This window comes from Paracoccidioides lutzii (assembly GCF_000150705.2).
Source record: "Paracoccidioides lutzii Pb01 unplaced genomic scaffold supercont2.19, whole genome shotgun sequence".
NCBI lineage: Eukaryota > Fungi > Ascomycota > Eurotiomycetes > Onygenales > Ajellomycetaceae > Paracoccidioides > Paracoccidioides lutzii.
In genome coordinates, this window is record NW_015440965.1 from 506,248 (window position 1) to 530,250 (window position 24,003).

Below are 24,003 nucleotides of genomic sequence, written 5' to 3' on the forward strand. Positions count from 1 at the left end.
ATTTCTCTCCCCATATCTTCCCCTGGATGTTAGACCGAACCTGTCTCTATAATTATCCGACTTTCCCGAAGTAAACTTTGATGACGTAAGCCCACTTCACTTGGCAACCGTCAACCGCCAGCATCAATCAACAACTTCCAACCTTCGAAAATCTCCAACGTCAAAACTTCCCCTGAGCTGAGGCTTACTTTGCCTCATCCACAGCCTATCTCTGCCCTCATTCACTTCTTTCATTATCTGTAATTTCCCACTTCCTCTCTCTTTCCTTCTTTATCTCATTTCCACAGCATCCAGCGTTTTTTTTGCAACCATGTATTCGAATGCCTACTATGCCGGCAACAACAACCGCTCAGGTCAGCCCCCGTATGGCCCGCAGCCACCACCACAACAGCAGCACCAACAGCCGCAGCCTTTCCCTGGCTATTCCCAGCCTCAGCAACAGAATCTTCCGCCAGGGTCCTTCATACTCCAACCGACCGGCTATGCGGGCAACCAGATGCAGCAAATGAATGTGCCGATGCAGCAACCACAGCCTACAGGGTTTCCCACCGGCGGCCTTCAACCCTTTCAACCTCAGTTCCCCGGCTTCCCTCCTCAAAACCAGCAGCCTACCCCGATGGCACCTCAGCAGCATCAGCAGCAGCATCAGCAGCATCAGCAGCAGCATCAGCAGCAGCAGCAGCAGCAGCAGCTCTCAGCGCCTCAACCTATGCCCCCTGCCCAACAAACGGGCCACACTTCGTCGCAGATCGCACAATCGTTTCAACAATCGTCGGGCCCGGCTCCTTCAGCGACACATCATGGTGCTTTAGGTTCCAAAATTCCAAATATGCGCCTTTCTTTTATCACCGCTCAGGATCAGGCGAAGTTTGAACAGCTTTTCAAATCTGCTGTGGGGAATAATCAGTCTCTAGATGGTGGGTTCTGTATATGGGCTCTATGTGTTAATAGAAGTTCTGGTTGGCTACTTAAGACTGGTTCATGACTGACGCGTGTTCCACAGGAGAGACGGCAAAGGACCTACTTCAGCGCTCCAAGCTGCCTGGAAGTGACCTTTCGAGAATCTGGTTCGTCATGCCATCACGTCAGGATGTGTGAGAAGTATTAATTTGTTTTATATATTTGCTAACTATATATGAAATTAAAGGGTGCTCTCTGATACCACGAAATCGGGCCGTCTCCTTTTCCCCGAGTTCGCATTGGCAATGTACCTGTGCAACTTGAAGCTAACGGGAAAAGAACTCCCATCCACTCTCCCTGAACGGATAGCGAATGAAGTCTCCAGTATGGTCGATATGATATCCTTTGCCGTCCCGGATGATACACCAGCACCGGCTCCCAAGACAAACGTTCCAAATTTTGATGCTCCCCTCATGCAAAACGTGTCTGCACCGCCTGCACCCCAGCATCCTCAACCCCAACAGGCTTCTAATACTCAACTTCTATCCCAACTGACTTCACAGCCGACCGGATTCTATAACCAAACTACAGGCTTTCAGATTCCTACCATTGTGCAACCTCAACAAACTGGCTTTCCCAGTCAGAATACTGGCCTCCACCCACAGCAAACTGGGTTTACGAATAACCCTCAGCCAACTGGCTATAGCGGACCGCGACCTCCAATGCCCCCCATGCCGGCTGAATTTGGTTCGACCCTTTCACCTTCCCAGACCGGACTTGGTCCGCAGAACGCTCAACCAACTGGTGTCCCCGGTCAGTGGGGGTTTGTCAATGCGCCTGCAACTGGATTGCCCAACATTGAAGCATTGAAACAGCGATTAATGCCTCAGTCTGGTCGTGAAGGCGGGTTCACGACTCAGGGTCTTTCAGGGAACGCGACGATTCCATGGGCAGTGACGAAGGATGAAAAGAAGATTTATGACCAGCTTTTTAGAGCGTGGGATGGGCTCAATAAGGGGTTTATTGGTGGTGATGTTGCTATCGAAATCATGGGCCAGAGTGGTTTGGATCGCCAGGATCTTGAACGCATCTGGACGCTGTCCGACCCGAGTAATCGGGGAAGGTTGAATATGGATGAGTTTGCTGTTGCGATGCATCTGATATACCGGAAACTCAACGGATACCCTGTACCTAATAGACTTCCGCCTGAACTTATCCCTCCATCAACGAGGAACTTGGACGACTCTATTGGAACTGTCAAGTCCCTTCTCTCTCAGGATGCGGAATCCCGCAAGTCCTCTGGCGCATTTTTACAGCCTCAACAGACGGGCGTTAGTTATTTGAAAAACCATTCTTTCCGAAGCGGATCCGCATCGCCTGGTGTTGGTCGAAAAGATGCAACAGTTTTCAAAAACAACGACGACGCCATCGGTTATAGGTCAAGCGCCCGCCGCCGTGTTGGCGGGAGTAGCCCTTCGCCCACCCCGTCGCCCGCCTCCGAACGAGCTGACGAAGATATTTCACTCGAGCAGCTGAAAAAGAAGATCCGCGAGACTAAGATCATGTTGGATGCTACGGATTTCCAGGACGAGAATCGCGCTGAGGAAGAAGAGGCGCTTAACCGGCGAGATCGTAAGGAAGCTGAGTCGCTCATGGAAAGAATCCGACGCGTTCAGGATGACATCGACACCGATCCCAAAGCTCCTTTCCGCAACACAGACTCTGGCGCTGAGCGCCGTGCGCTTCGCAGACAGCTCCAGTCGTATCAGGACCAACTGCCTGAAATAGCTTCGAGTGTCCGAAAGGTCGAACGGAACATTGCCGACGCCAAGCTCGAATTGTTCCGGTTGAAGGACGCAAAGGCCCATCCTAATTCTGCCTCTACGATTGTCGGAACGGGTCCAGGTGGCGCTGTTACGGAATCTGACCGTATCAAAGCCCGCGCGCGTGCGAGGATGCAGGCCAGAGCTGCGGAGTTGGCCGGCAGACCGCCACCGTCTACGGGTGATGATGATGATGGAGCTGCTGCGCGACGGCTGGAAGAGGAGACTACCAGTGTCAAGGCTGAGCAGGAGCGGAATGAGGCTATGACGAAAGATGTGGAGGAGAGTGTTAAGGAGTTCACGCGTAGTCTTGAGGATGGTCTTAAGGAGGTTGATGAGAATTCTACGCGGGAGCATGAGAGGAGGCGGTGGGAGGAGGCGCTTGGTGTTGAGGATATGATTCGCGATTTCATTTATGATTTGCAGCGGGGAAGTAGGACGGCGAAGGTTCGGAAGGAAGAGTAAGAACTTATTTTTTCCTTTTTTTTTTTTTTTTGGAACCTGTTTGATTTTTATCCATCTGTTTCTGTCACGGCTCTAACGCCATTTCCGTTACAGGAATGCTTCTGCTGCAAAATCTCAGTCGTATAAACTATACAATAATGCATCGCCTAATGGCAAAGCTGCCACAACGCGACCATCACCACCAGCTTCCACTACTTCAACCTCATCTCTTACCGGCCTTACGCATCAAGAACGTGTGGCATCAGCTAAGGAACAAGCGCAGAAACGAATTGCCGAGCGAATGGCAGCTGCAGGCCTCAAGCCAAGTACAGATGGAAGTGAAACTCTCCTCGAACGCCAGGAGCGAGAGAAGCGTGAACGAGAGGAGAGGCGCAAACGGGCGGAGGAAGAAGATGCCAAGCGGGAGCAGGAGAGGCAGCGTCGTATTGTTGAAGAACAGAATGGTCCACTGGTCAAACCTACTAACAAGAAACCACCTCCGCCTCCCTCGCGCAAGGGTAGGACTGATAGTACCGGTCATCTAGAGGCTAAGAAGGTTGTGGATATTGAGAAACTTGTTACAGTGAATGCGGAGTCGGAAGAGAGGGAACGTTCACTTCGGGATGAAAAGCAGGCTCAGGAAGCGGAAAGTCGTCGTTTAGAGTAAGTTTTTTTTAATTATTTACCGTGCACTTGATTAATGCTAACTGGCTATTCTAGGGCTGAGGCTAGAGAACAAGAAGAGGAGCTTGCACGAGAGCGGGAAGCTGCCCAAACTCGTCTCAAGGCGTTGGAAGAGCAAGTTAAGCAGGGCAAGATTAAGAAGCAGGAAGAAAAACGCCGAAAGGCACTTGCTGTGAAAGAATCTCAGGAAAAGGAAGCGCGGCTTGCTGCGCAACGTGCGGAGATTGAAGCTGCACATGCGCGGGAGAGAGAACTCCAGCGTCAGCTTGAGGGCCTGGATGAGGAATCGTCAGATGACGAGTGCGCCGTTGAAATCACGCCGCAGAACAGCACCCCTATGCAGAGCGCTGCTCTACCTCTATCTACAACCGTCCAACCGCCACCACTTGTAACCGTGCCGCGTCCTGCCACTCCTCCGGCTGTATTTGAACCAGACTCTGGGCCACCACCAGCTCCAAATGCGGCATATCCAAGTCCGAAATCGGTCAAACAGAGCGCTGCTGCAGACATAGAATCAAAGAACCCATACTTCGGCAAGTTCAGCCACTCTGATACTCAGCCGGGCTTCCACACGCCACCAGAACAAATTGCAGATCCTCTGGCGGCTGCTGTAGCTGCACCCACAACCACACCCGCCCCTCCAAAGTCAGAAATCCAATCCACAAACCCCTTCCACCGCCTAGCGCAGCAGCAGGAGAGCCAGAAATCCGCCTTCACAGCAACACCCCTCCCAGGATCGCTAGGGCGGAAATCTCGCGCCCGCCCTGAAGACGATGAATGGTCTGTCGCTGAATCCGAAAACTCCTCCGATGACGACGACGATCGAGCGGCCGGTGGCAGCGCGAAGCATCTTGCCAGCATTCTCTTTGGCACCATGGGCCCTCCCCGTCCCATCAGCGCGGCGGACGAGAAAGCAGAATCGAAACCTGCCACACCCGCGCAGACAAGTCCCGTCGCTGCACCACCACCACCACCACCCCCGCCGCCTCCTGCGGCACCACCTGTGCAAGCCCATGATGCAGAAGACGACGACGATGATGATGACGAAGCGGAATTCCAAGACGCGCCGTCTATGCCTCCACCTCCTCCACCCCCTGCGCCATTCGCAGAGGCACCATTTTCGCCCCCTCCACCTCCACCACCAGTTCCCAGCGGTGCCGCACCACCCCCACCACCCCCACCTCCACCACCAGCAGGCCCGACTGGTGCTCCTCCTCCACCACCTCCACCGGCGGCTGGTGCGTCTCCTATGCCTACGATTCCGAAGGTTGGTGGTGGCGCTGCTGGAGGGGACGTTCGTGGGGCGTTGTTGGCCAGTATACAGGCTGGGAAGGGGTTGAGGAAGGTGGAGACGAAGGATCGGAGTGCGGCTGCTGTATCAGGGAGAGTTCTTTAGGTGGTTTTGGCGTTTTGAGTTGCGAGGAGCGAGGGGTAGAGGAGAGTGGGGCTGTGGAAGTGTGTTTATGTGGTAAAAGGTTTGTGCTGTTGGTGAGTTTTGTTGATTTTGGAATTGTGATTGCTGAGATTGAGATGGTAATTAAGTTTTCAAGATGGTTATTGGTGTTATATTTATATAGCTGATTGAGTTGATAGTTTGATTTTTATAGTTTTGACATGATTTGTCGAGAAAGGTTTCTGAATTGATTGCTGTGTTGTTGTACGTTGGTTCTTGATAGAGAGACCCCGTAATAATATTTCCATGTCCTAGCCTATATTTTGTTATTTGTGAAATCGAGATGATTGACGGTTAGGATCAGGTCTATTGCATCTGAGTTATAAATGATCTGATTCCATGGACGTGCGTGCCTTCAGCCCCCAACTCAAGATTATAAGACGGGTCCCAGATCTGTTGTTGATTAAATAGTTAGTGTAGTGTACCATTCCCATTAAAGGTTGTAGGAACCTTTTCGCTCTACTCTAACTGGCTTGAGAATATCACTTGACTAAACCCCTACCTACTTGGTAGAGCACATAATTTCCATGTTTGTTTATTATTATTGCATATGTTTTAAAGTGTTAGCCAGAACTGACATGCAGAAATGACCATGTAAGGAAGTCTGCAACAGTGGAGCTTCGTAGTTAAGTCGATGTTAGAATGCAAGAGTATAGTTTTGTGGCCTTCGGGTATCTAAATGAGTTAACCGACCTTACATACCTACATGTAACAATACCTTTGCCTACCAAAAGAGAACCAAAAACCAAAAGCGAGGAGATGAGACAAGAGGATTTCTATAGGGAAGCTAGTGGAATAGGATATGACGTTACTGGCTCTTCCAAAAGTGAAAGAAAAGCGGCGACACATTTTCCGAAAATATCAAGATGCTCATTATCAAATGCCATAAAAAAGAGACTATTAACACTAAGTAAGGGGGTAATAAAAGGATACCAGAAAAACAATGAACCAAGGCCAGACGTCAATATTTTCGGAGAAGCAAACCGGCGATGCTTGGAGTTAAAACACGTATAAATTTACCCGGATATAATAGCCACGCTTGACCTAATTTGTAGACATTACTTCCATAACCACATTTGCAATAGTAGTCACAGTCCACAACGTCACCAAACTCCAGCCGATCTTCCGATCCATCCACCACCCATTCAACGGCACGAGGATAAGGACCAGAAGAAGCGTCGCCAACAACGTCGCACCGCTTATCAGCAACGTTGTGGAAACTTCGATTTCGTACGCGTTGGAGGTGGCTGCTAGAGATCGCGCTATAATATTGCTAACAGAGCTGGGTGATGACTTGGTGGGGTGCAGGGTCATGTACAGCCCGCCCACGCCGACCCCTAGCAGGATATTCAGCATCGGTCCGCCGAAGCAGGCACTTAGCGCCATAACGGGGTATCCCAGTCGTGCTACGGTGATATCAGCGACCAAGTCGCCTAGGGAGTTACCCACGGCAAATATAGTCAGGCCAAGGAGTGAGTCGCTGATGCTGAGGATGACGCCAATTGCCTTTAGGAGGTTCACCACTTCGGATGCAAGGGTTGATATCCAGGCGATGGAGACGGCGAAACCGAGGAAAGCGAGGAATGGTCGTGAGCGCGACGGGATTTGGGTGTTGTTGCCGTGCTTGGTGCTGAGCATTAACGTGGTGAGGAGGATAAAGGATATGACGAGAGCGATGAGGGCTGGGAGGAAGAGGTTTCGCGGATTGAGGTCGCCGTCAAGAGTTAACCAGCCAGTTAGTGTTATGAAAAAAGGGCCCATAAGAAGTTGGATGGCTAGAAGCCATCTGTTCCATTCCTTGGGGAATGGGGGCATGCCTTGCTCTGCTATCGTCTGTCTTGGGGGAACGGGGGCTTCTGAGTCTTGTCGATGGCGATTTTCAGGTATGAGGGGTGACGACCTTGCATCGCGGCCATTATCTTCATTCAATTCATCTGCATCCGGTATTACGGGCATTCTCTGAACGTCAGGCATAGAATGGGTCGGTTGAAGGCCTGTTCCGTCATCCTGTGGTCCGGAGTCGTTGAGATCTTGCTCTGAATACATTTCAGACTCTGACTCCTTTGGCTCAACCACAGGAAGAGTGATAGTTAGGAGAAGTACGCTGGGTGCGGCAACTACGCCAAGACATCTATCCCATATAGGCTTCCTTTGCCAGCCATATAAGGTTGGAAACAAAGCTGCAACCATCGCGTAAGGGGAGGGCAGATATCTATATGGCCACCAGTCTATTGGCTTGGGCTCCATTTCGGAGTCCGCAAATCCCCGATGGGTGTATGAAGATGCAACGGACAAATCCGTACGTTGAGGGTGTGAAATAGGTGATTGTGAACGGCTTGAAAAATTGTCTGAATATGGAGGAAAGGGGCTAGTTGAGCTCTGTGGCGATGACACTGATCGCGAGTCGGACATATCATCCAGTAATTTGGATCTTGGAGATCGGGCGACATCACGATCGCGGTCTTTAGTTGGTTCAGAGAGATAATCAGGAGCCTGAAAATCTTGTTCCGGAAGCGTTAATAGGTTTGGGGACACGGGTTGACCACGAACAGCTGGGCTCTGCGATCTTGAGGGAAAGGCAGTTGACGCAGGTGAAGCAGTGAGACCTTCTGGTGGTGCAAAATGAGAGGCCGTTGCACCGTAGCCACCAATTCCCTGATCTCGCTCATCCGGGACACCAGTTTGGGAGGACGTCATCAGTAAATCAACATTTGGTGGAACTGGATCTTGCCTGTTTATGATACGATTTGAGGGATCATTGGCAGAAACAGATCGCACGCGGGTAGTAAGGGATCGAAAATGCGAGTGGCGCACCTGGTCCGACTGGGTGTCCCTCGGCGGTTCTGCAAAGGTAGTTTCATCAGAGTAACTTCGAAGATGGATTGGCCCTGATTGCAGTCTTGATTTTTGCAGAGAGGATAAGACGGAGCGAAATTCAAGAGCACCAACCAAACTAGGCCGGATCGGAGTGACGGTAGGCCGTCGTTGGCCCATTGTAGGGCAATTGATTCGCATGCTCCCCTGGATTTGGGCGAGATCTCGAGTGTCTGCATCTTCATCAACATCATCTATCCTCCAGGCGGGTACATCTCCACGTTCCAAAGCCCCAAAATCCTCTGTTGAGGCTCCATGAAGCAGGGGTCGGGTTTGCCCAGCCACGGGATCATCATCCTCTTCTTGCTCCTCGATCTCCAGCTCCTGATTCTCGGGTATATGAAAATGAGCCCTCGCAGCCATATCCCTCTCCCGCTCTCGCCTTTGCTTGGCCAAGTGCCAATGCCAAGTAACGACAATAAGGACGTAAAATCCATAAAATGCAATCATTGCGGCACATTCCCATACGTGTAGTTTCCCATCGGCTAGAAATATCAAACTGAAGCTAGCAGCAAAAATAAAATATACGACATCACGGACAAAGCTCCTTCGCGCCACTCTAAATGGTCTTACCAATGCCATCGATCCCGCCACAACAGCGGTTATAAATCCTGCTGCCCCGATAAGTTCGCCCACTGCCAAGCTTCCACTGTTCGAACTCATTGCAGCAAATGTCGAGAATACATCGGGACTGCCATTTCCAAAGGCCAGGAAAGTAACACCAGCCAAGCTTTCACTCATTCCCAGGATGCTCGCGATGGTGCTTAGGTTGACACATAGAAAGTCGCTGGCGGCAATCCCGATGGTGTTGAAAAGGACTGCCAACCATACGGCTAGAATGGCAAGTGCGATTGGTTTTACGTTTGCGAGTTTGCAGAAGTAGAGCTGTAGGTAGGAGAAAAGGCCTACTTCATGATCGGCGCAGTATTGGCGGACGAAGGCGCATTGGTCTTGGGCTCGATGGACCAAATTGCACTTCAGAGAGCAACAGTTAACGGATCGTCAGTTCCGTGCACACGACAGGAACATTTTCTGGATGCGTACCTGGTCTAAGCCCTCTTCCGTCGACACCAGCCCGTAAAATCCCCCAAGAACGACATCGTGCCGCTTCTTAAGATATGATATCCTGGGTGATTCGGGTGGTCTTGGAGCTGTAGTTAACAAGATGCTCGCGCCAACAAGAACTGAAAGGATGAGAAGAGTCAAATAGAACGGTCTGCTCGAATAACGAGGTTTAAATCTGCGGAGAGCGGGTGCTCGGGGGAGCAATAATGATGGCGCTGCAGCCATCGTAGATGCATCATGGGCGACCACAACTTCAGTGTTTGGAGATTTCTATCTATTGCACAATATGGATGGCTATAGGGTCATGAGGATGATAAGTGATCCAACTGATGATGCTTAGGACCTGTCATAATTGATACTTGTTGCGCGGAGCTGATGGAGTCCGTCGGTGTCTCTTTGTAAACCGGTTTATCCACAATTTCGAGAAAATAAGAGCTGGTTGACGTATATCGATATCACGTGATACAACTACATTCCCCTTACTAACTAACTAGGGGTCCCCCGAGTGGCAGTGCAAAAGGTCGACGACAAGACACGCGCCTCCAGAAAACAACCTTTGGGGACTTGGGGGCAATGGAACAAGTAAGCATACACCGTCCGTTGCATCCGCTGCATCCGTTGTACCTTATACTGCAACTCCGCAAAAAATCCTTGAACAACAGGAATATGCTGGGAATATGCTGGAATGTCATACCTTTTGTGTCTCTTAATGGACCATTGACTTTACTAGTGGCAAGCTGGCATGGAATCTCAAAGCAAATTGCAAGCTCCCAATCAACAGGGGATTGCCCACTGGGCACCGAAGGACGTGCCAAAGTTCAACGAGAGGTTGACTGAAGAAATACAGCAGCTTGCCTTAGTAAAACATCCACAGTCATTGGTTTTACCATCCTTCGTATTACGCATTTGTCATCCATCCCAACGCTTAATCAAACCCGCGGAAGTCTGTGACGTACTCTGACAAAAAATTCTCTCAGAGTAGTATTAAAGGAAATTGACTGGGGCAAAGTCAGAAGTTCTCATGGTTGGTGGGAATAATGGGAGTCATCATCCAACAGGCAGTTAAAATGTCAAGTGGCATTGGATTTCAGGTGATACTAAGAACTAATACGAACGATAAATCTTGTCTCTCTTGCCAATACTCACGCGTAGTTTAACTCATTCCCCCTCAAATCGCATCTTCGATATACCAATAAATAAATCAATAAATAATTAAATAATTAAAAATAAAAATACAGATGCTAAACATTTATTATCGTCCAAAAAATCATGCAGAAAAAATATACGAAAGCCCAGATTCGCAGGTAGTCTCCCGCCCAAGTACAAACAGCCCGGCGAGCGGTTTGTGATACGGCTGAACGGACGGGAAACCATATCTCCCACTCCCCTATGTTCATATGCGCTGGTTTATGCTGGTCGACAGGATGATATGATAATATGGCTAATATTCGAGCAATCCTGATCCAGACAGTGTGATCCTCTAGCTGGCAGAAATTCATCCAACGAATGGTGCAATTCGTAACGCAGAACTCTTCGAAGCAGTCAGCCTCAACGTTCGCCCCGGAGCAATATCATCATGCTTTAAGTAGGAGTAATAACAAGTATGGTCAAATCAAGGGATCCTAAATAGCTCGATCCATCTCCTTGGTTGACCGTATAGTTTACATCGGTTTTGATAAGTTGAACTATTCTAAACATAGTCAAAATTTTACGGGCTTTTAATGTTGGATGTCGATCATCCATGATCATCCATTATCAGTCTTCTCATGTCGCACAAGTCCGAAAAAGTTGCTGCATGCTTATCGATTCGTGGCCAAAATGCTCCCCCACGATTCGCCAGAGCCAGATTTGCCAATGATCGGCCGTACGATGCAGCAGTTCGGTTTGCGGTTGTTTGCAGGTCGTTCTGGATTTTATTTTTTTTAATTTTTTTAAATTTTTTTTTAATTTATTTATTTATTTATTTATTATTATTATTATTATTTTTCAGCTTCAAACCCTGCATTATTGCTGATATATGACGCAGGATCAGGGGACGTTTATTTCATCAATGGCATGGCCGCATTCATTGTGTGCTCTTGATCCATCTTCTCTCACACACAAGTATGAAGTTTCGGTTGCCTTCGCTTCATGTTGAGCAGCCTAAGTCCGCCTTTGCTGAAGGAAACTTGCGGTGGACAAATAGAGATTTAGATCCGATCCCACGTCACCTGCGCAAATGGGGAGTAGCCAGTTTAACTACCTACTGGATTTCCGATGCAGTCAACATTGGAACCTGGCAGTTTGCCAGCGGCATCATAGCTGTCGGATTGTCATGGCGTGAGTCTCTGGGAATCGTCGCGCTAGCATTCTTCATTATATCATGGGTTATTGCGTTCAATGGCGCGACTGGGGTGATTTACCATTCCCCGTTCCCTGTTCTCGCCAGAGCTAGCTGGGGTTTCCGGGGATCGTTCATCGCTGTTATCTCACGAGTTATCCTGGCCGTTTTCTGGTTCGCGATCCAAAACGTCAATGGAGGCAATTCCGTTCGAACCATGATCGGTGCCATCTGGCCGAGCTTTCTCAGACTGCCGAATCACATTCCAGAGAGCCAGGGTATTACGACGAACGGCATGGTTGGATACCTTATCTTTTTCATCATTCAGTTTCCATTTTTATGCATGCATCCAAATAACCTCCGGTGGCTATTCATGGCGAAATCAGTGCTTGTCCCTATTGCGTGGATTGCGATGCTGATATGGGCGTTTAAGTCGACCAACGGGGGAGAAATCTTCAGCCAGCACCGAATGGTTTCCGGCTCAGCATATAGTTGGGCATTTCTGGCCAGCCTGACTTCAGTCATTGGTAATTTTTCCACGCTGAGTGTTAACCAGGTTAGTAACAGTTTCTCTTGATGTCACCTAATTCGGTCAAATTACATTCAAGTGGATCGAAGTAGTCACATGAGGCGGCGCGATGGGACATATAAAATGTCGAGAGTTAACATTTCGACCTGTCAAAATACAGGCTGATTTCTCTCGTTACTCACGGGTAAGCGTCAAATGGCAAGCGCTATACGTCCCGATGCTTCCGATTGTATTCACCTTCATTTCATTCATTGGAGTTGCCGTGTCCTCTGCCGCGCAATCGAAATACAAGTTAGCCGATATTCCGTGGGATCCTAACATCGTGGTTTCGTTATGGGAAAACCGGGCCTGCCGGTTCTTTGGCGCCTTCTCCCTGGCGCTTTCATCCCTGGGAGTAAATATCTCCGCCAACTCCATATCGGCAGCGAATGACCTTATGGCAGTGGCCCCTCGCTTTGTCAACATCCGACGCGGGCAATTGCTCTGTGCGCTTCTCTCGTGGATCCTTCTGCCCTGGAAAATCCTCAAATCCGTGGGCAGTTTCCTCAACTTCATGTCCGCGTATGCGGTGTTTCTCGGGCCAATTGCGGGCATCATGCTCTTTGATTTTTGGGTTGTCAAGGAGAGAAAATATGACTGTGTCGCTCTTTATCAACCGGACAACATCTACTGGTACACTAATGGTGTCAACTGGCGCGCTATTTTGGCGTTTGTCGTGGGTGTGGCTCCCACTTTGCCTGGGCTTTTCAATTCAGTTAACCACAACATTGACCCTGGTGTGGGTGTGCATGTGTATCAAATTGGATGGTTCGTGGGGATAGTGGGTGCGAGCTTGGTGTATTTGTCCCTGTCGTACGTCTTTCCTGCAACGGCAACGCGGATAGAATGTGCTATCTTGCCAGATGATATCTACATGCCACAGAATGGAGATGTGGACGGTGTGCCTGGTGCGGAACATGTGGGAGAGCAGTGAGAGTAAAAAACATCAGCCGAGACGCGGTGGTTCAACGAATTTATTCAGTCGACAGGTCGGATCCTTTGAGAGTCTGCTACACGATAACTAGTAGCTAGATAACTGCATCCCATCAAGCCACAATATATATACATATATACATATATATAAATCCTGCTTGCTTCTGTTTACATTGCATAGACATATCAACAGTGCCTACCTTACTTTCTGCCCCGCCAAAACGTCATCACATGACTCTATCACGTGATATTTGATGATATAAGCATAGCGACGCATGTGGTCTTTACAGCACCCCGAATGTTTATTGTTGATGTCCAAAAATGCTCTCGCGTTGTTGCGACAGAAACAGACGACGTGCCGTCAGGAACCCTATCGATATCCGCGCCCCACTCCTTCAGTAGCTTAACGAGTACCATATATCGCGACTGGGGATGACAGCACAAATTTAGTGCCTGTGCAATATCTTTGTATTTTTTCCGTGTTTATCTCATTTCTCGCTTTCCACCACCTACCTCCCTTGCGACCCGCCATGCCTCGAGTCGTGAATCCCCCGCAAAAGGGTCATGGCCGTGGGCCCTCCAAACAAGCCACGACACCGCATAAAAGTTCTCCGATGAAGTAAGCTCTTGCCTTTTCCCAAAGGGGGCGAAAGAGGATTGTATGTTGAGTGTGCGCAGGAGGAAGGCGCTGAGTGAGGAAGAAAGGGGAAACCTACATCGTTGTATATTTATTGTTGACGCGGAGTCAATAATAACTCTTACTTACATCTTCACCAAATTGCAGGATCCCACTCAACGACGATGCGGGCGAGAAAGTTATGCGCTTTCAGTCCCGCCAGGCCCTCCATGATCTCCAAATGAACCAAATTAAAGCCGCCGTAAAGACCCCTATGCCGCCGATTCGCAAGGTCAACAGCTACGAAAGAGCATCGAGCATCAGTCCACTTACCCCACGGGGCTCCGGCACACGAGGGGCAAGAGAAACAGATTCAGATGGCCGGCAGATTGTCAACGGCAGGGCAGTCACGCCAATGAAACGAGTACCAATTCTCGCGAACTTCGAAGAATGGATGAAAATGGCGACTGACAACAAAATTAATGCGACGAATTCGTGGAATTTCGCCCTCATTGATTACTTCCACGACATGTCCCTGCTAAAGGAAGGCGACGGTGTCAATTTCCAGAAAGCTAGTTGTACGCTAGACGGATGCGTGAAAATCTACACTAGTCGGGTTGATAGTGTTGCTACTGAGACTGGCAAGTTACTGAGTGGATTGGCAGATAGCAATAATAAGAAGAGACAGCAGGATGAAGGAGATGGCGGCGAAGGAGGTGACGATGAGGAAGAGGAAGAGACTGGGGAAGACGGTGTGAAAAGAAAAAAGCAAAAAAAGGTAAAGACTCGATATTCTTTTGGTTCAGATCGTCTAATATTTTGGACACTTACATGCTTTGTGTCAGACCCGATCGCACGAAAACACCCTGGCTCCGTCGTTTGCCTCTCTGCAATTAAAGAAGTTCGAACTGGAATTTTCAGTGGATCCCCTATTCAAGAAAGCTTCCGCAGATTTCGATGAGGGTGGAGCTAAGGGACTTCTTCTCAATCACCTCTCGATTGACGGCACCGGTAGAATTGTATTTGACAGCAGCGACGATGCTGGAGATTCCACAGCAGATGGCGATTGGACCTCTAAAAATGATGATCGAGAAGCGACCGTTGAAACCGATAAACCTCCTCAACCTTCGCCAGCAGCACAAAAGGGTGATTGGGACGACGAAAACATTGAAATCGACCTTGGACCCCTAGCCAACAAATTCTTTTCAAGCTTAGATAGCCTGGATGATCAGGATATCTGTCCCTCTCTGAAGGATTTCGATCTTGGTGATCCCAGTGGTTCACTTGATATTCCGTTCCTACGTGCACCTGATGATTGGCGACAGGACAAGTCCCAGTCTGAAAGAGGAGTTGGAGAAGCCTCCGGAATCATGCTGGATGACGATATTGCTGTTGGATTTGATGATGATGATGTGACGATAACCGGCTTCGACTTGGGAGGTGATGCGGGCTTCGGTGAAGGTGGTGAGGCATGGGCTAGGGACGCTGCGCTTGAACCCATGTTAAAAGTCCATCGTGTCGTTGGTGGTGATGAGGAAATGGATGATTTTGATTCTAATGATCCATATACTATATCTCTCTCTCATCAACCTACCACCAATGAGCATAACAATATCCTTAGTTATTTCGATAATGCTTTGCAAAAGAATTGGGCAGGCCCCGAACATTGGAAAATTCGACGAATCAAAGAGACAACCACCGCATCTAGTGCACCTCCTCGGATACGTAAAGAGAAGGATCCCTTTGAAATTGACTTTGCTTCACCCCTTGATCCAACGCTCGCGGAGATGATCTATACTTCGTCAAGTTCTAATTCAGCGATATCCTTACCGAAGGCACAATGGAAGACCAAAGGCAGGAACCTTCTGCCAGACGATAAACACTTTAATTCACGAGAACTTCTCCGCTTATTCCTCAAACCCAAGGCTAGAATGGGATTCCGATCTCTTGCCAGAAGTCGACAGAATATGAGCCAACAAAATATTGTCAACAACAGCGAAATGGACGAGGCGTTCTGGGCTGCTCACAAAGCAGGCAGTGAACAAACCTGCCTGGAAGAGAGTGCTGCTCCTACCGGTGCTTATGACGCGGACTTCTTTGCTGATGATGAGGGTCTTGCCTTCCCTCACGGCCTTCCTTTGGGAGGTGATGATGACGACGAAAATATGCCATTCGCTGATGCGAGAGAAGCATTTTCACCCACTATTGACTCTAACGCCCCGTCAGGCACTTCTGCAGGCGAACCAGGTGGTCTTTCAGGGCTCACTGCTTTGTTAAACGCTGCTGCAACTCCGGGCGGAGCACTGACAGGTGCTGGTGGATTTGGCTCTCAACTTGTCACTCAAGGTGGTCGAAGAGTACGCCCCGAATACGTGGCCTACGCAAGAGTGGCCAAGAAAGTTGACGTACGGCGACTGAAGGAAGAAATGTGGAGAGGTATTGGTGACCGATTAATCACATCGTCGTCGTTCAGTTCAGCCTCACCTTCAGCAGCCGTAACATCTCTAAGCTCACTAACGCCCGTCTCTGAAGAAAATGACACGGAATGTCCAAGCCCCGTTTCGTCAAAGACCCCTAAGCCAACAGAAGATGATACCAGTACAGAAGGCGGGGTGCTTCGATTTACATCCGTAATGCAAGGGCTTAAATCTTCCTATCCTGAACAAGCGTTGCGTGATATTAGCACGTCCTATTGTTTCATCTGCTTGCTTCATCTGGCTAATGAGAAAGGCCTTGTCCTGCAAAACAAAGGCGGCATGGATGGATGGGAGAACAATGGACTGGAGGAAATTTATGTTACTAAGGATGGAGGCGCTGTTATTGAAGGGGAGGTCTAAAGTATCCATCCGTCTCCTAGGTGGACAGATATGTGTGTTTTCCTTTTTCACAGTTTGAGTTAATTGCAAATTCCCTTACCCTAATAGAAGGCTGGGTCTAGCAATGTTTACCACCGCGCGAGACGGTTCTTTGGAATGGTACAGTACAGCAGAATTGAGGTCTTATTCTACTCATTTATCCATCTTGGATATTTTTTCCTTTTTTGTCTCAATTTTTGTTTCGTATTTCTGGTTTAATGGATCGGTACATATTCATAGAATTCGTCTGCTTTTCCTTTGCACCCTATTTCCCTTCTGTTTACTGGCGTTGGGGACTGGCCGATATTAGCCCAGGTGATTTTCCTTCTTCAGAGGTAACATGGTTATATTAATAGCTATATATAATCCATGGTTTCTCCCATGTCTGATCTATACACTTAATCTATAAGAACAGGGGGCCGAAGGAAGTTTAAAAAATCTACATGAATAGGCGGGATTTTTAGGCTATTGGCCAGATGAACAATATAGGTGAGACTTCTACTACAGATATATATATAGTTTTAGTTTGCGGAGCCACCCTTGAACGCGCACCCCGACGCAGAGGATCGTCCTGTTAAGGTTGAGTTCGGCGTGAAAGGCAAGATATTATTTTCCTTTCACTAATCCCCGGGGTACTTTAGGTTTTGGCTGGCTCAAAGCGTCATAGAGCCCCTCGTTTCGGTCAGCAAATTTTCAGTTCGATTGGTCATTCATAGTCTTATATCATCGAGATATAATATACTGGAAAAAGGGACATCAAAGGAGGGCGAGTGATGGCCATATGAAAACAATATGCATGAGGGGGGGGAAGGAATTTTGCGTGCTAGCAGAGAGAGGTGGTAAGCATTAAGGTGAAAATATATATCCAAAAATAACTTAACTAAGGAAAAGTTGAAAAGAATGAGGTATATAGCATAGTCAGGTTACTTCATTTCGCCATCTCCTTTTCCTCTTGCATATCATCATCTCGTCACCAAAAAGCAGCCGAATAATAATCCCCGTGGAAATTCTGTGGCTAGTTATAACTCAAAAACACAAAGGAAAAAGCATGGTGTTCACAGGCAACTATTCCAAAGATGAAAAGGGGTCAGTATTTTGAGATTCGCTCGACAAAGGAAGATCCCAAACATATTTATTAATCATGGATATATATTAAAAAGAATAAACGATGAAGTAAAGCCGAACAACGCCAAATGCACCTTGATTCTCCCTATATCGGAATCCCGGGTCGAAGCCACCCCATGAGCCACGAAACAACGAACAGTTAGCAGGCGTCCCAAGCCAACCTAATAATAGTTTCCGATTCCAATTCCCTTTGTTCATTTCGTGAAAACAGACTTAGACGACTGGCCATGAAAGAGTGGGCTTGTTCTCTTTCTGCATCTAGATATGTGATTCTTCCCAGTATATGCAGTTTGAAATAAAAATATTGTACAGTATGTGACTATCTCTCAGCGTGACAAGTTGATGTGCAAAGCTGGCGATTGGGGAGATTCATCGCATCTCTTCGAAATTTGAAGATTTCAGCAGATCACGAGTTTCGAGATGATACAATGCGGTCTTGTGTGGTTACTGCCATTCCAGGGGCGACGTCACTGTCTCGAGTTGTTGGAGAGAAGCTGGGACTTGTAGGGGCGTTGCGTAAGCGCCTGGGATTGGTACGCTTGCATATATCTGCTCACCAGGCGCGGCGTCGACATGTTGGTTCCTTCGTTCATGGGTGGTCGGGGTCATCGGTGTTATGAATTCATCCTGTGAAAGTTTGGGGGTGGAATCTTGGACACGGATTGGGGGCGGGCGGAGTTGGAACAGTCGTTGTCCAAAAGCATAGGTGGCTTCTGGGGACTGGGGAGTTGCGTACTGTGTCGCATAGCCACCCTCAGCGTTGGAATAATGATCTCCTCGCTTCATGGGACTCATTGATGGTGATGCGAACCCAGGCGTGCGGGCAAATCCAGGGGTGTTGGGAGCAGACTGGCTGCGGAGTTGGGCGAGGTAGAGATCAGATCGGGCTTTGTCGCGCACATCCATGGATTTGCGGAGCTTGCGCTTCGAGTAGAAGCGGTAGAAAACCACGGCATAGATGCAGATGACAAGCACTTCAATGATAACCTCAATGACGCAACATACAAGTGCCCAGTCCTAAGAAGAAATTAGTTCTTTTTTCCCCCCTCAAAATGGTAAGGAATAAGCCCGCGCTCACCTGCATGCGGCAAACAAGTTTATAGTCAACCTCGTTCTTGTAGAACTCCCTTCTAGGACCTTCGGCACAGGCCCAACTCCATATGTCTTTGTTCCCGTTAGACTGTTTGCTATTCTGAAGTACAGCTGCACCTGTAACCCACATGACTAGGGTGACAATGAAAAACATGACAGAGAAAACGGTATAGTAAACGGCTACCTTTTCTGCGCGTTTGTGGCCGCCACGGAAGTAGCCGTAGAAAACTCCAATGCAGAAAAGGAGAGATATCGAGGCAATAGAAAGGATGAGTATCTGGGGCCACAGAGGAGTGTTTGGCGCCCAGGCATTGAAGCTGTTCTTCTGGGCCAGATTCTTTGTGGCATTAAAAATGACAAAGCTCGTCGCTACCAAGGAGAGAATGATCAAACTGCAGCCGAAGCTGACACCACGAAGCATTAACTTCGCCAGTTGCACACGTGTTTTGATTTTCTAAATCGATGTCAGTGCCAAATTGTAGGCAATCCAAGGGATAAAAGTAAATGAATGACATTTGGAGAAATGAGGTGTTGAAACGTACAAGATCTTTTGCATTTGCCTTCTCTGTGTCCTTCTCATGGTGCTCCAGTATCTGCTCCTCACGGAAGGTTGGACTGAGCATGACTGAACGGCCAGCAGCACCAGGGGATTTCATGGCACTTTTTAGGGGTGAGTTTGGAGGATTTAGCCGGGTTGTTCCGGTCTGAGATTGATCTTCATTACGATCAGGTTTGTTATCTGCCATATATCCAAAGCCGAGGTCCGAGACCTGAGCGTGCTGGCTGGTTTTTGACATAGAGGGCGGATCCGCAAAGGGAGATGTTCCAGAAAGTTCAGATGGAGAATGGACTGATGTGGCTTCTGCGAAACGAGCTGTCCGGGGAGATATAAGGCTAGGGGCACCAGGATTCTCCTGCTTTTCGTTCATATCTTTGTTAGAAGACATTATAAAACCAACAGCCTTGGAACGTTGCGGCTGAACAATGTCTACGGGGGAAACTGGCTCGCACTGCTCAAAGCGATCGCTATTGGAGTTCGAATATGTCATAGCAAAAGACTTGTGTCGCCGTCGCCCGAGTGCTGTTGGTTATCGTCGAGGTCCTTAAACCACCACAGATATGAATGTGTGTGGGTTACTTCGGACTCGCGATGATGAGGTATATGTCGAAGAGACCAGCTCGGAAGTAACGGATGGCAGGTTATACGCGGAAAGAAGTACGAATTTCGCAAACCGTGGGAGAATGGAAGCCTCAAACGATAGTATTATTGAACAATGGAATGACAACGATGTTCTTGAAAGGGGAAAAACTATCAGCAATCTATGTCTCTGCAATAAGGTAGATCAATGGCATCGAAAGCCAAAAGTAAAGTATAGAGAGAATCAAATGTTCAAATTGCATACCTGGTGAAGGAACGCCAGCAAACCTGCTACAGGTGATATACAGAAAGTATAACAATTTTCACCAATCTTGGATGATCGAAGTAGATTATTGTCTTCTGTGAAATATCTGCCAAATGGAAATTCTTCTCGTTCTCCTTCCCGAATAATTATGTCGGTCAACTAAGCTCAGCTCTGGAGAGTAAAAGTGCTGATTGTATCCGCGATGCCGGCCGCAGAGTAAAGAATGTAAATGGTAGGAAATCAGGGTTGATAGGTAGGAGGAAGGGGAAGTAAGAAGAGCGAGGTTGAATGGTCAAATCGAGAGATGAGGAGAAACGGGGAAGAGGGAGGGAGAGGGCTTAGAAGAGGAGGATATGAGAGACGTCGACTCGGTTCTGCGCAAACCAATAAAAAAATCAATGCTGGCGAAGGAAGTGCTGGTTAAGCGCCCGGGTGGGTTGTGTGGATTGAACGGGGTTAACTAGGAGTTTTCATTCGGGAGGTATAAACTCGCAATCTCCAAATAGATTTGAGGAGAATAAGACGGGAGGATGGAAGGAAGATCGACAAGAGAAAAGGAAAAATGGAAGGGAACCAAGCTGAAGGTTGAACAGGGCCAGGACTGTATTTCATCCCTCTTTGCAGCGAATAACTAATGTATCCATGGATGCCCAGTCGGTGGCCGCAGCTTGACCGTCCTGGCGAGTTCTTGGTTCTCACATTTCTGTCTGTCCTTGTCGGCGGTTACATGCAACAGCCTCGATCAGTCCCTTGTTTCCGACTTCCCGTTCGTTGGCTGACGAAAAGACTGCCCCAATCAGATATGATTTTCTCCACTCACAAATCTCTGTCGACCGTAACTTAGCGCCCAGAAATGGACGCATCTTTTCTTCCCCTAAACTCACAGGCGGGTATTGAACTGCATTTTGGTTGGCAACTTGGCACCGCTGGCCAATGGACGTCCAGAACCTGACGTTGAACATCTTTTAGTTCAGCGGCAAAGGAGGCACAGATACTCCAATCACAGCCAGGAAACAGACCAAATGGATCGACCGATGAGGGAACATCTCCATCGCACATGGTGTTTGGTTGGTGCTCTGTGCGACTGGTGAAAGTGCAGGAAAAGCACTATTGAAAGCCACCAATCACAAGGCTGGAGTGGGAGATTCCCGTTGATCACAGAGGCGGGGAAGACGGGCTCAGTGGGCTGGTGCGATGGTTCCCCCTAACTAGCTCCACTTGCAAGTGTGACGGATGTTGATGGGAGCAAGGGGTGAAGAATGCTGCAGTATGCAATAAAGCAGCTAGATATCTGCACTTGATTAAAGAAACAAAAGAAGCTCACTTTCCACTGCTCCAGTCAAAATTTCCCTCAGTTGGGCCTGAATGTTTTGGCTTCTTTATTATTCGGCGATCCGATTTTTCATATTGAGCTCGCACCGTGGTGGCTTCTAGCTTATAACTATATGGCAGAAGTGAGCTTCAGGCCTAAGTAATCGCACCTGAACCTCGAGGCTAACAGCTGGGGCTATCATGTTTGAATGTTACGGTCATGATTGCAAGGGAGGCAATATTCTGAGATTGTGGACTTTTTGCAGGTCTTGCTTATTCTTCAAGCGAGTTTATTGAACTAGTCAGTAGCTAGCTTGTGATGAATACACGTCACTTGCCTATGCCCTCAGCCAAGACGAAACAATGTTGTCTTCAATGTGGTAATGTGGTGAATTGGCCATAAGTGGATTATTCTTGGCTTAATGCGCACAGTTTGGATTCATGGATATGCCACCCACTTCAGCACAGTGGACGCAACCATGAATCCCTCTGTGGATTGCAGATAGACTCATTCCTGTGTTGGTACCAGGATTTTTGTCTGGCTTTCGAACAAAATTTCCGAAACGCACAATCAACCACAACTCCGAAAATAATATACTATTTTAACATCGCGGCTGAGATAAGTTATTGTATTTTCCACTAAACCAGCTGCAAAAATAATGATCGTGTTTGATTTCGAGGTTGATGGTTTAAGGTTGATAGATGCCCCATAACCTTATCTTGGTCGCCAGAGATCAATAACGGATCAATCTGTGGTTTGTAGTTTAACTGGATTTTCAGACGCCAGTTCAGCAACAATCCCATTGAGTTGGATTACGTAGTCTCTTGCTTCCTAGTTTGCTCTGTTTCTGCATGGATTGGGCATGCATTCATGTACGGACATCAGGGGACATACATACATGACCTCTCTTCTGATGCAGAGTTTGTCCATGATGTCAGGAGGACCAAATGCCATATAGGTTATTCAAACCCCTCGCGAGGAAGCATATGGAATCCTCACGTCCATCGCAAGGGCTCCCAGGACAACCAAAATTCTCTCTGCATCTTTAGCTGGTAGGAAAGAAACACTCTTTCTTTGTCTAGCGCAGACAGTTAATCTCGTGTATTTGTATCCCCCGATCTGGGAAGGGAAAGGGAAGATGCTTCAGTTTCTCTCATACGGCAAGTCGAGTCGCGATTCCAGGATCAGGAAAGTTGATTCACATTGCCAGACTGGAGTGACACCAGGCAAGAGATCAAATGGGGAATTCGAGGAATGGAGATTGTATCAAATAACGCCAGAGATCTAAACAAAATTGGAACCGAGTGGCCGAAAAGAGGGAGATCAATCAGAACAGGCGAGGGACCACTGCACATCGCGTTATCGAGCAGTGACTTGGAACCAGACAGTGGCGCGAGACACGCTCGGCTCAGTCCATGTCCCATTTGTATTGAACCTATGCTTCATGTGCGTACTGTCCCTGATGCTACCCAGGTGAGTGCTCTGTTTCCAGACAGCGGAGCACATTGGCTATCGGCTTCAGAACAGTGGTGGGGGATACTAACTCGGGTGGAGCTGAATCACCGTTTCCCAGGCACTGGACTTGTCGCCTGTTTTGGATCCCTGATACCGAGTGTAAAGTTATGTCTGTCATTTGGGTTATATATATCGGGGGGCCATCTAACTTCCATTTGAACGGTCTGAAGCGGTCAGGGGGTGCCATTCTCTAGGATGTGGACCGCGTTGTCAACCGTTGCTAAGCTGCAAGCTGGAGGAGAAGACGAGAGTGGTTATTTTGAGATAGAACCGGGAAATTGAGGTGAACGTAGCTGGCCTGGTATAAAAGCGTATCCTGTCATCATCTAGAGATCGAATTATTCGGCCCTTATGCTCATGAGATGTTAACTATACCATTGACATCCAGCAGTAGTGTACATATCTAAATATCTCTTCCTATTTTCTTGGTGAATGATCAAGTTAGTTACCCTTGAGAAAACAGCCGCCCACAGATATCAGAATATCACAGCATTCGCCAACGCAATGATGAAATAAATAGAACAATAGTCTCACTCCTAATATTCGTGGATATTTAGTATTGTGTAAATTTGTAATATCCAACCGCATGTGCCAATGGGAAACACCCATGTACCCCCCGAGCAAATTCTGCTGGTGAGTACATGCATAGTTACAAGTCCTTGTCCTCGGCGTTCTCCCAGCCAACCAGATTCCGTGAAAAATATTTCTTTTCCTCAAACCACCGTCCGATGCGAAAAACAACCACCCAACGGTTCTACTTCTTTTAAATTCCAGTTTACCACTGTCAAGAAGCAAAGAATGCCGCTCACTCTCCCCCGTTTGCTCACTAGCACATCTCGCCTTGCTTCCACGCGGCTCAATCTTCCACACCGGGTTGTGTCCGGCTCTCCCATCCTCCTCAAACAACCCCACCAGCCGCTTGCTTCCTTTTCATCCCGCCCTCGATTCTCCTCCCCCTCCCACTCCACCGCCTCTCCAAACAAACCACCCCAGAAACCCTCTTCAGAATTCAAAATCATCC

At 48.2% G+C, this 24,003-nt stretch overlaps 5 protein-coding genes across 5 annotated transcripts; 3 read left to right on the forward strand and 2 right to left on the reverse strand.

The window, feature by feature from the left end:
- Positions 1-310: 310 nt before the first annotated feature.
- Positions 311-5,247, forward strand: PAAG_06695 (hypothetical protein; the record flags this gene model as incomplete). Its single annotated transcript, XM_002791479.2, has 5 exons — positions 311-917; positions 1,004-1,067; positions 1,148-3,184; positions 3,282-3,830; positions 3,888-5,247. 5 exons carry the CDS (start codon positions 311-313, stop codon positions 5,245-5,247), a joined length of 4,617 nt encoding a protein of 1,538 aa, XP_002791525.1.
- Positions 5,248-6,348: 1,101 nt separating this feature from the next.
- On the reverse strand, positions 6,349-9,468 carry PAAG_06696 (sodium/calcium exchanger protein; the record flags this gene model as incomplete). The annotated part of the gene is made up of 2 exons (XM_015845971.1): positions 6,349-9,153; positions 9,223-9,468. 2 exons carry the CDS (start codon positions 9,466-9,468, stop codon positions 6,349-6,351), a joined length of 3,051 nt encoding a protein of 1,016 aa, XP_015700197.1.
- A 1,541-nt stretch (positions 9,469-11,009) lies between these two features.
- On the forward strand, positions 11,010-13,065 carry PAAG_06697 (allantoin permease; the record flags this gene model as incomplete). Its single annotated transcript, XM_015845972.1, has 3 exons — positions 11,010-11,125; positions 11,270-12,119; positions 12,253-13,065. The coding sequence occupies 3 exons, from the start codon at positions 11,010-11,012 to the stop codon at positions 13,063-13,065; spliced, it is 1,779 nt and encodes a 592-aa protein (XP_015700198.1).
- A 529-nt stretch (positions 13,066-13,594) lies between these two features.
- On the forward strand, positions 13,595-16,517 carry PAAG_06698 (condensin complex component cnd2; the record flags this gene model as incomplete). The annotated part of the gene is made up of 3 exons (XM_015845973.1): positions 13,595-13,683; positions 13,849-14,458; positions 14,526-16,517. The coding sequence occupies 3 exons, from the start codon at positions 13,595-13,597 to the stop codon at positions 16,515-16,517; spliced, it is 2,691 nt and encodes an 896-aa protein (XP_015700199.1).
- Positions 16,518-18,104: 1,587 nt separating this feature from the next.
- PAAG_06699 (hypothetical protein) lies at positions 18,105-19,801 on the reverse strand (the record flags this gene model as incomplete). The annotated part of the gene is made up of 3 exons (XM_002791483.2): positions 18,105-18,677; positions 18,739-19,206; positions 19,295-19,801. The coding sequence occupies 3 exons, from the start codon at positions 19,799-19,801 to the stop codon at positions 18,105-18,107; spliced, it is 1,548 nt and encodes a 515-aa protein (XP_002791529.2).
- Between the last annotated feature and the right edge of the window lie 4,202 nt (positions 19,802-24,003).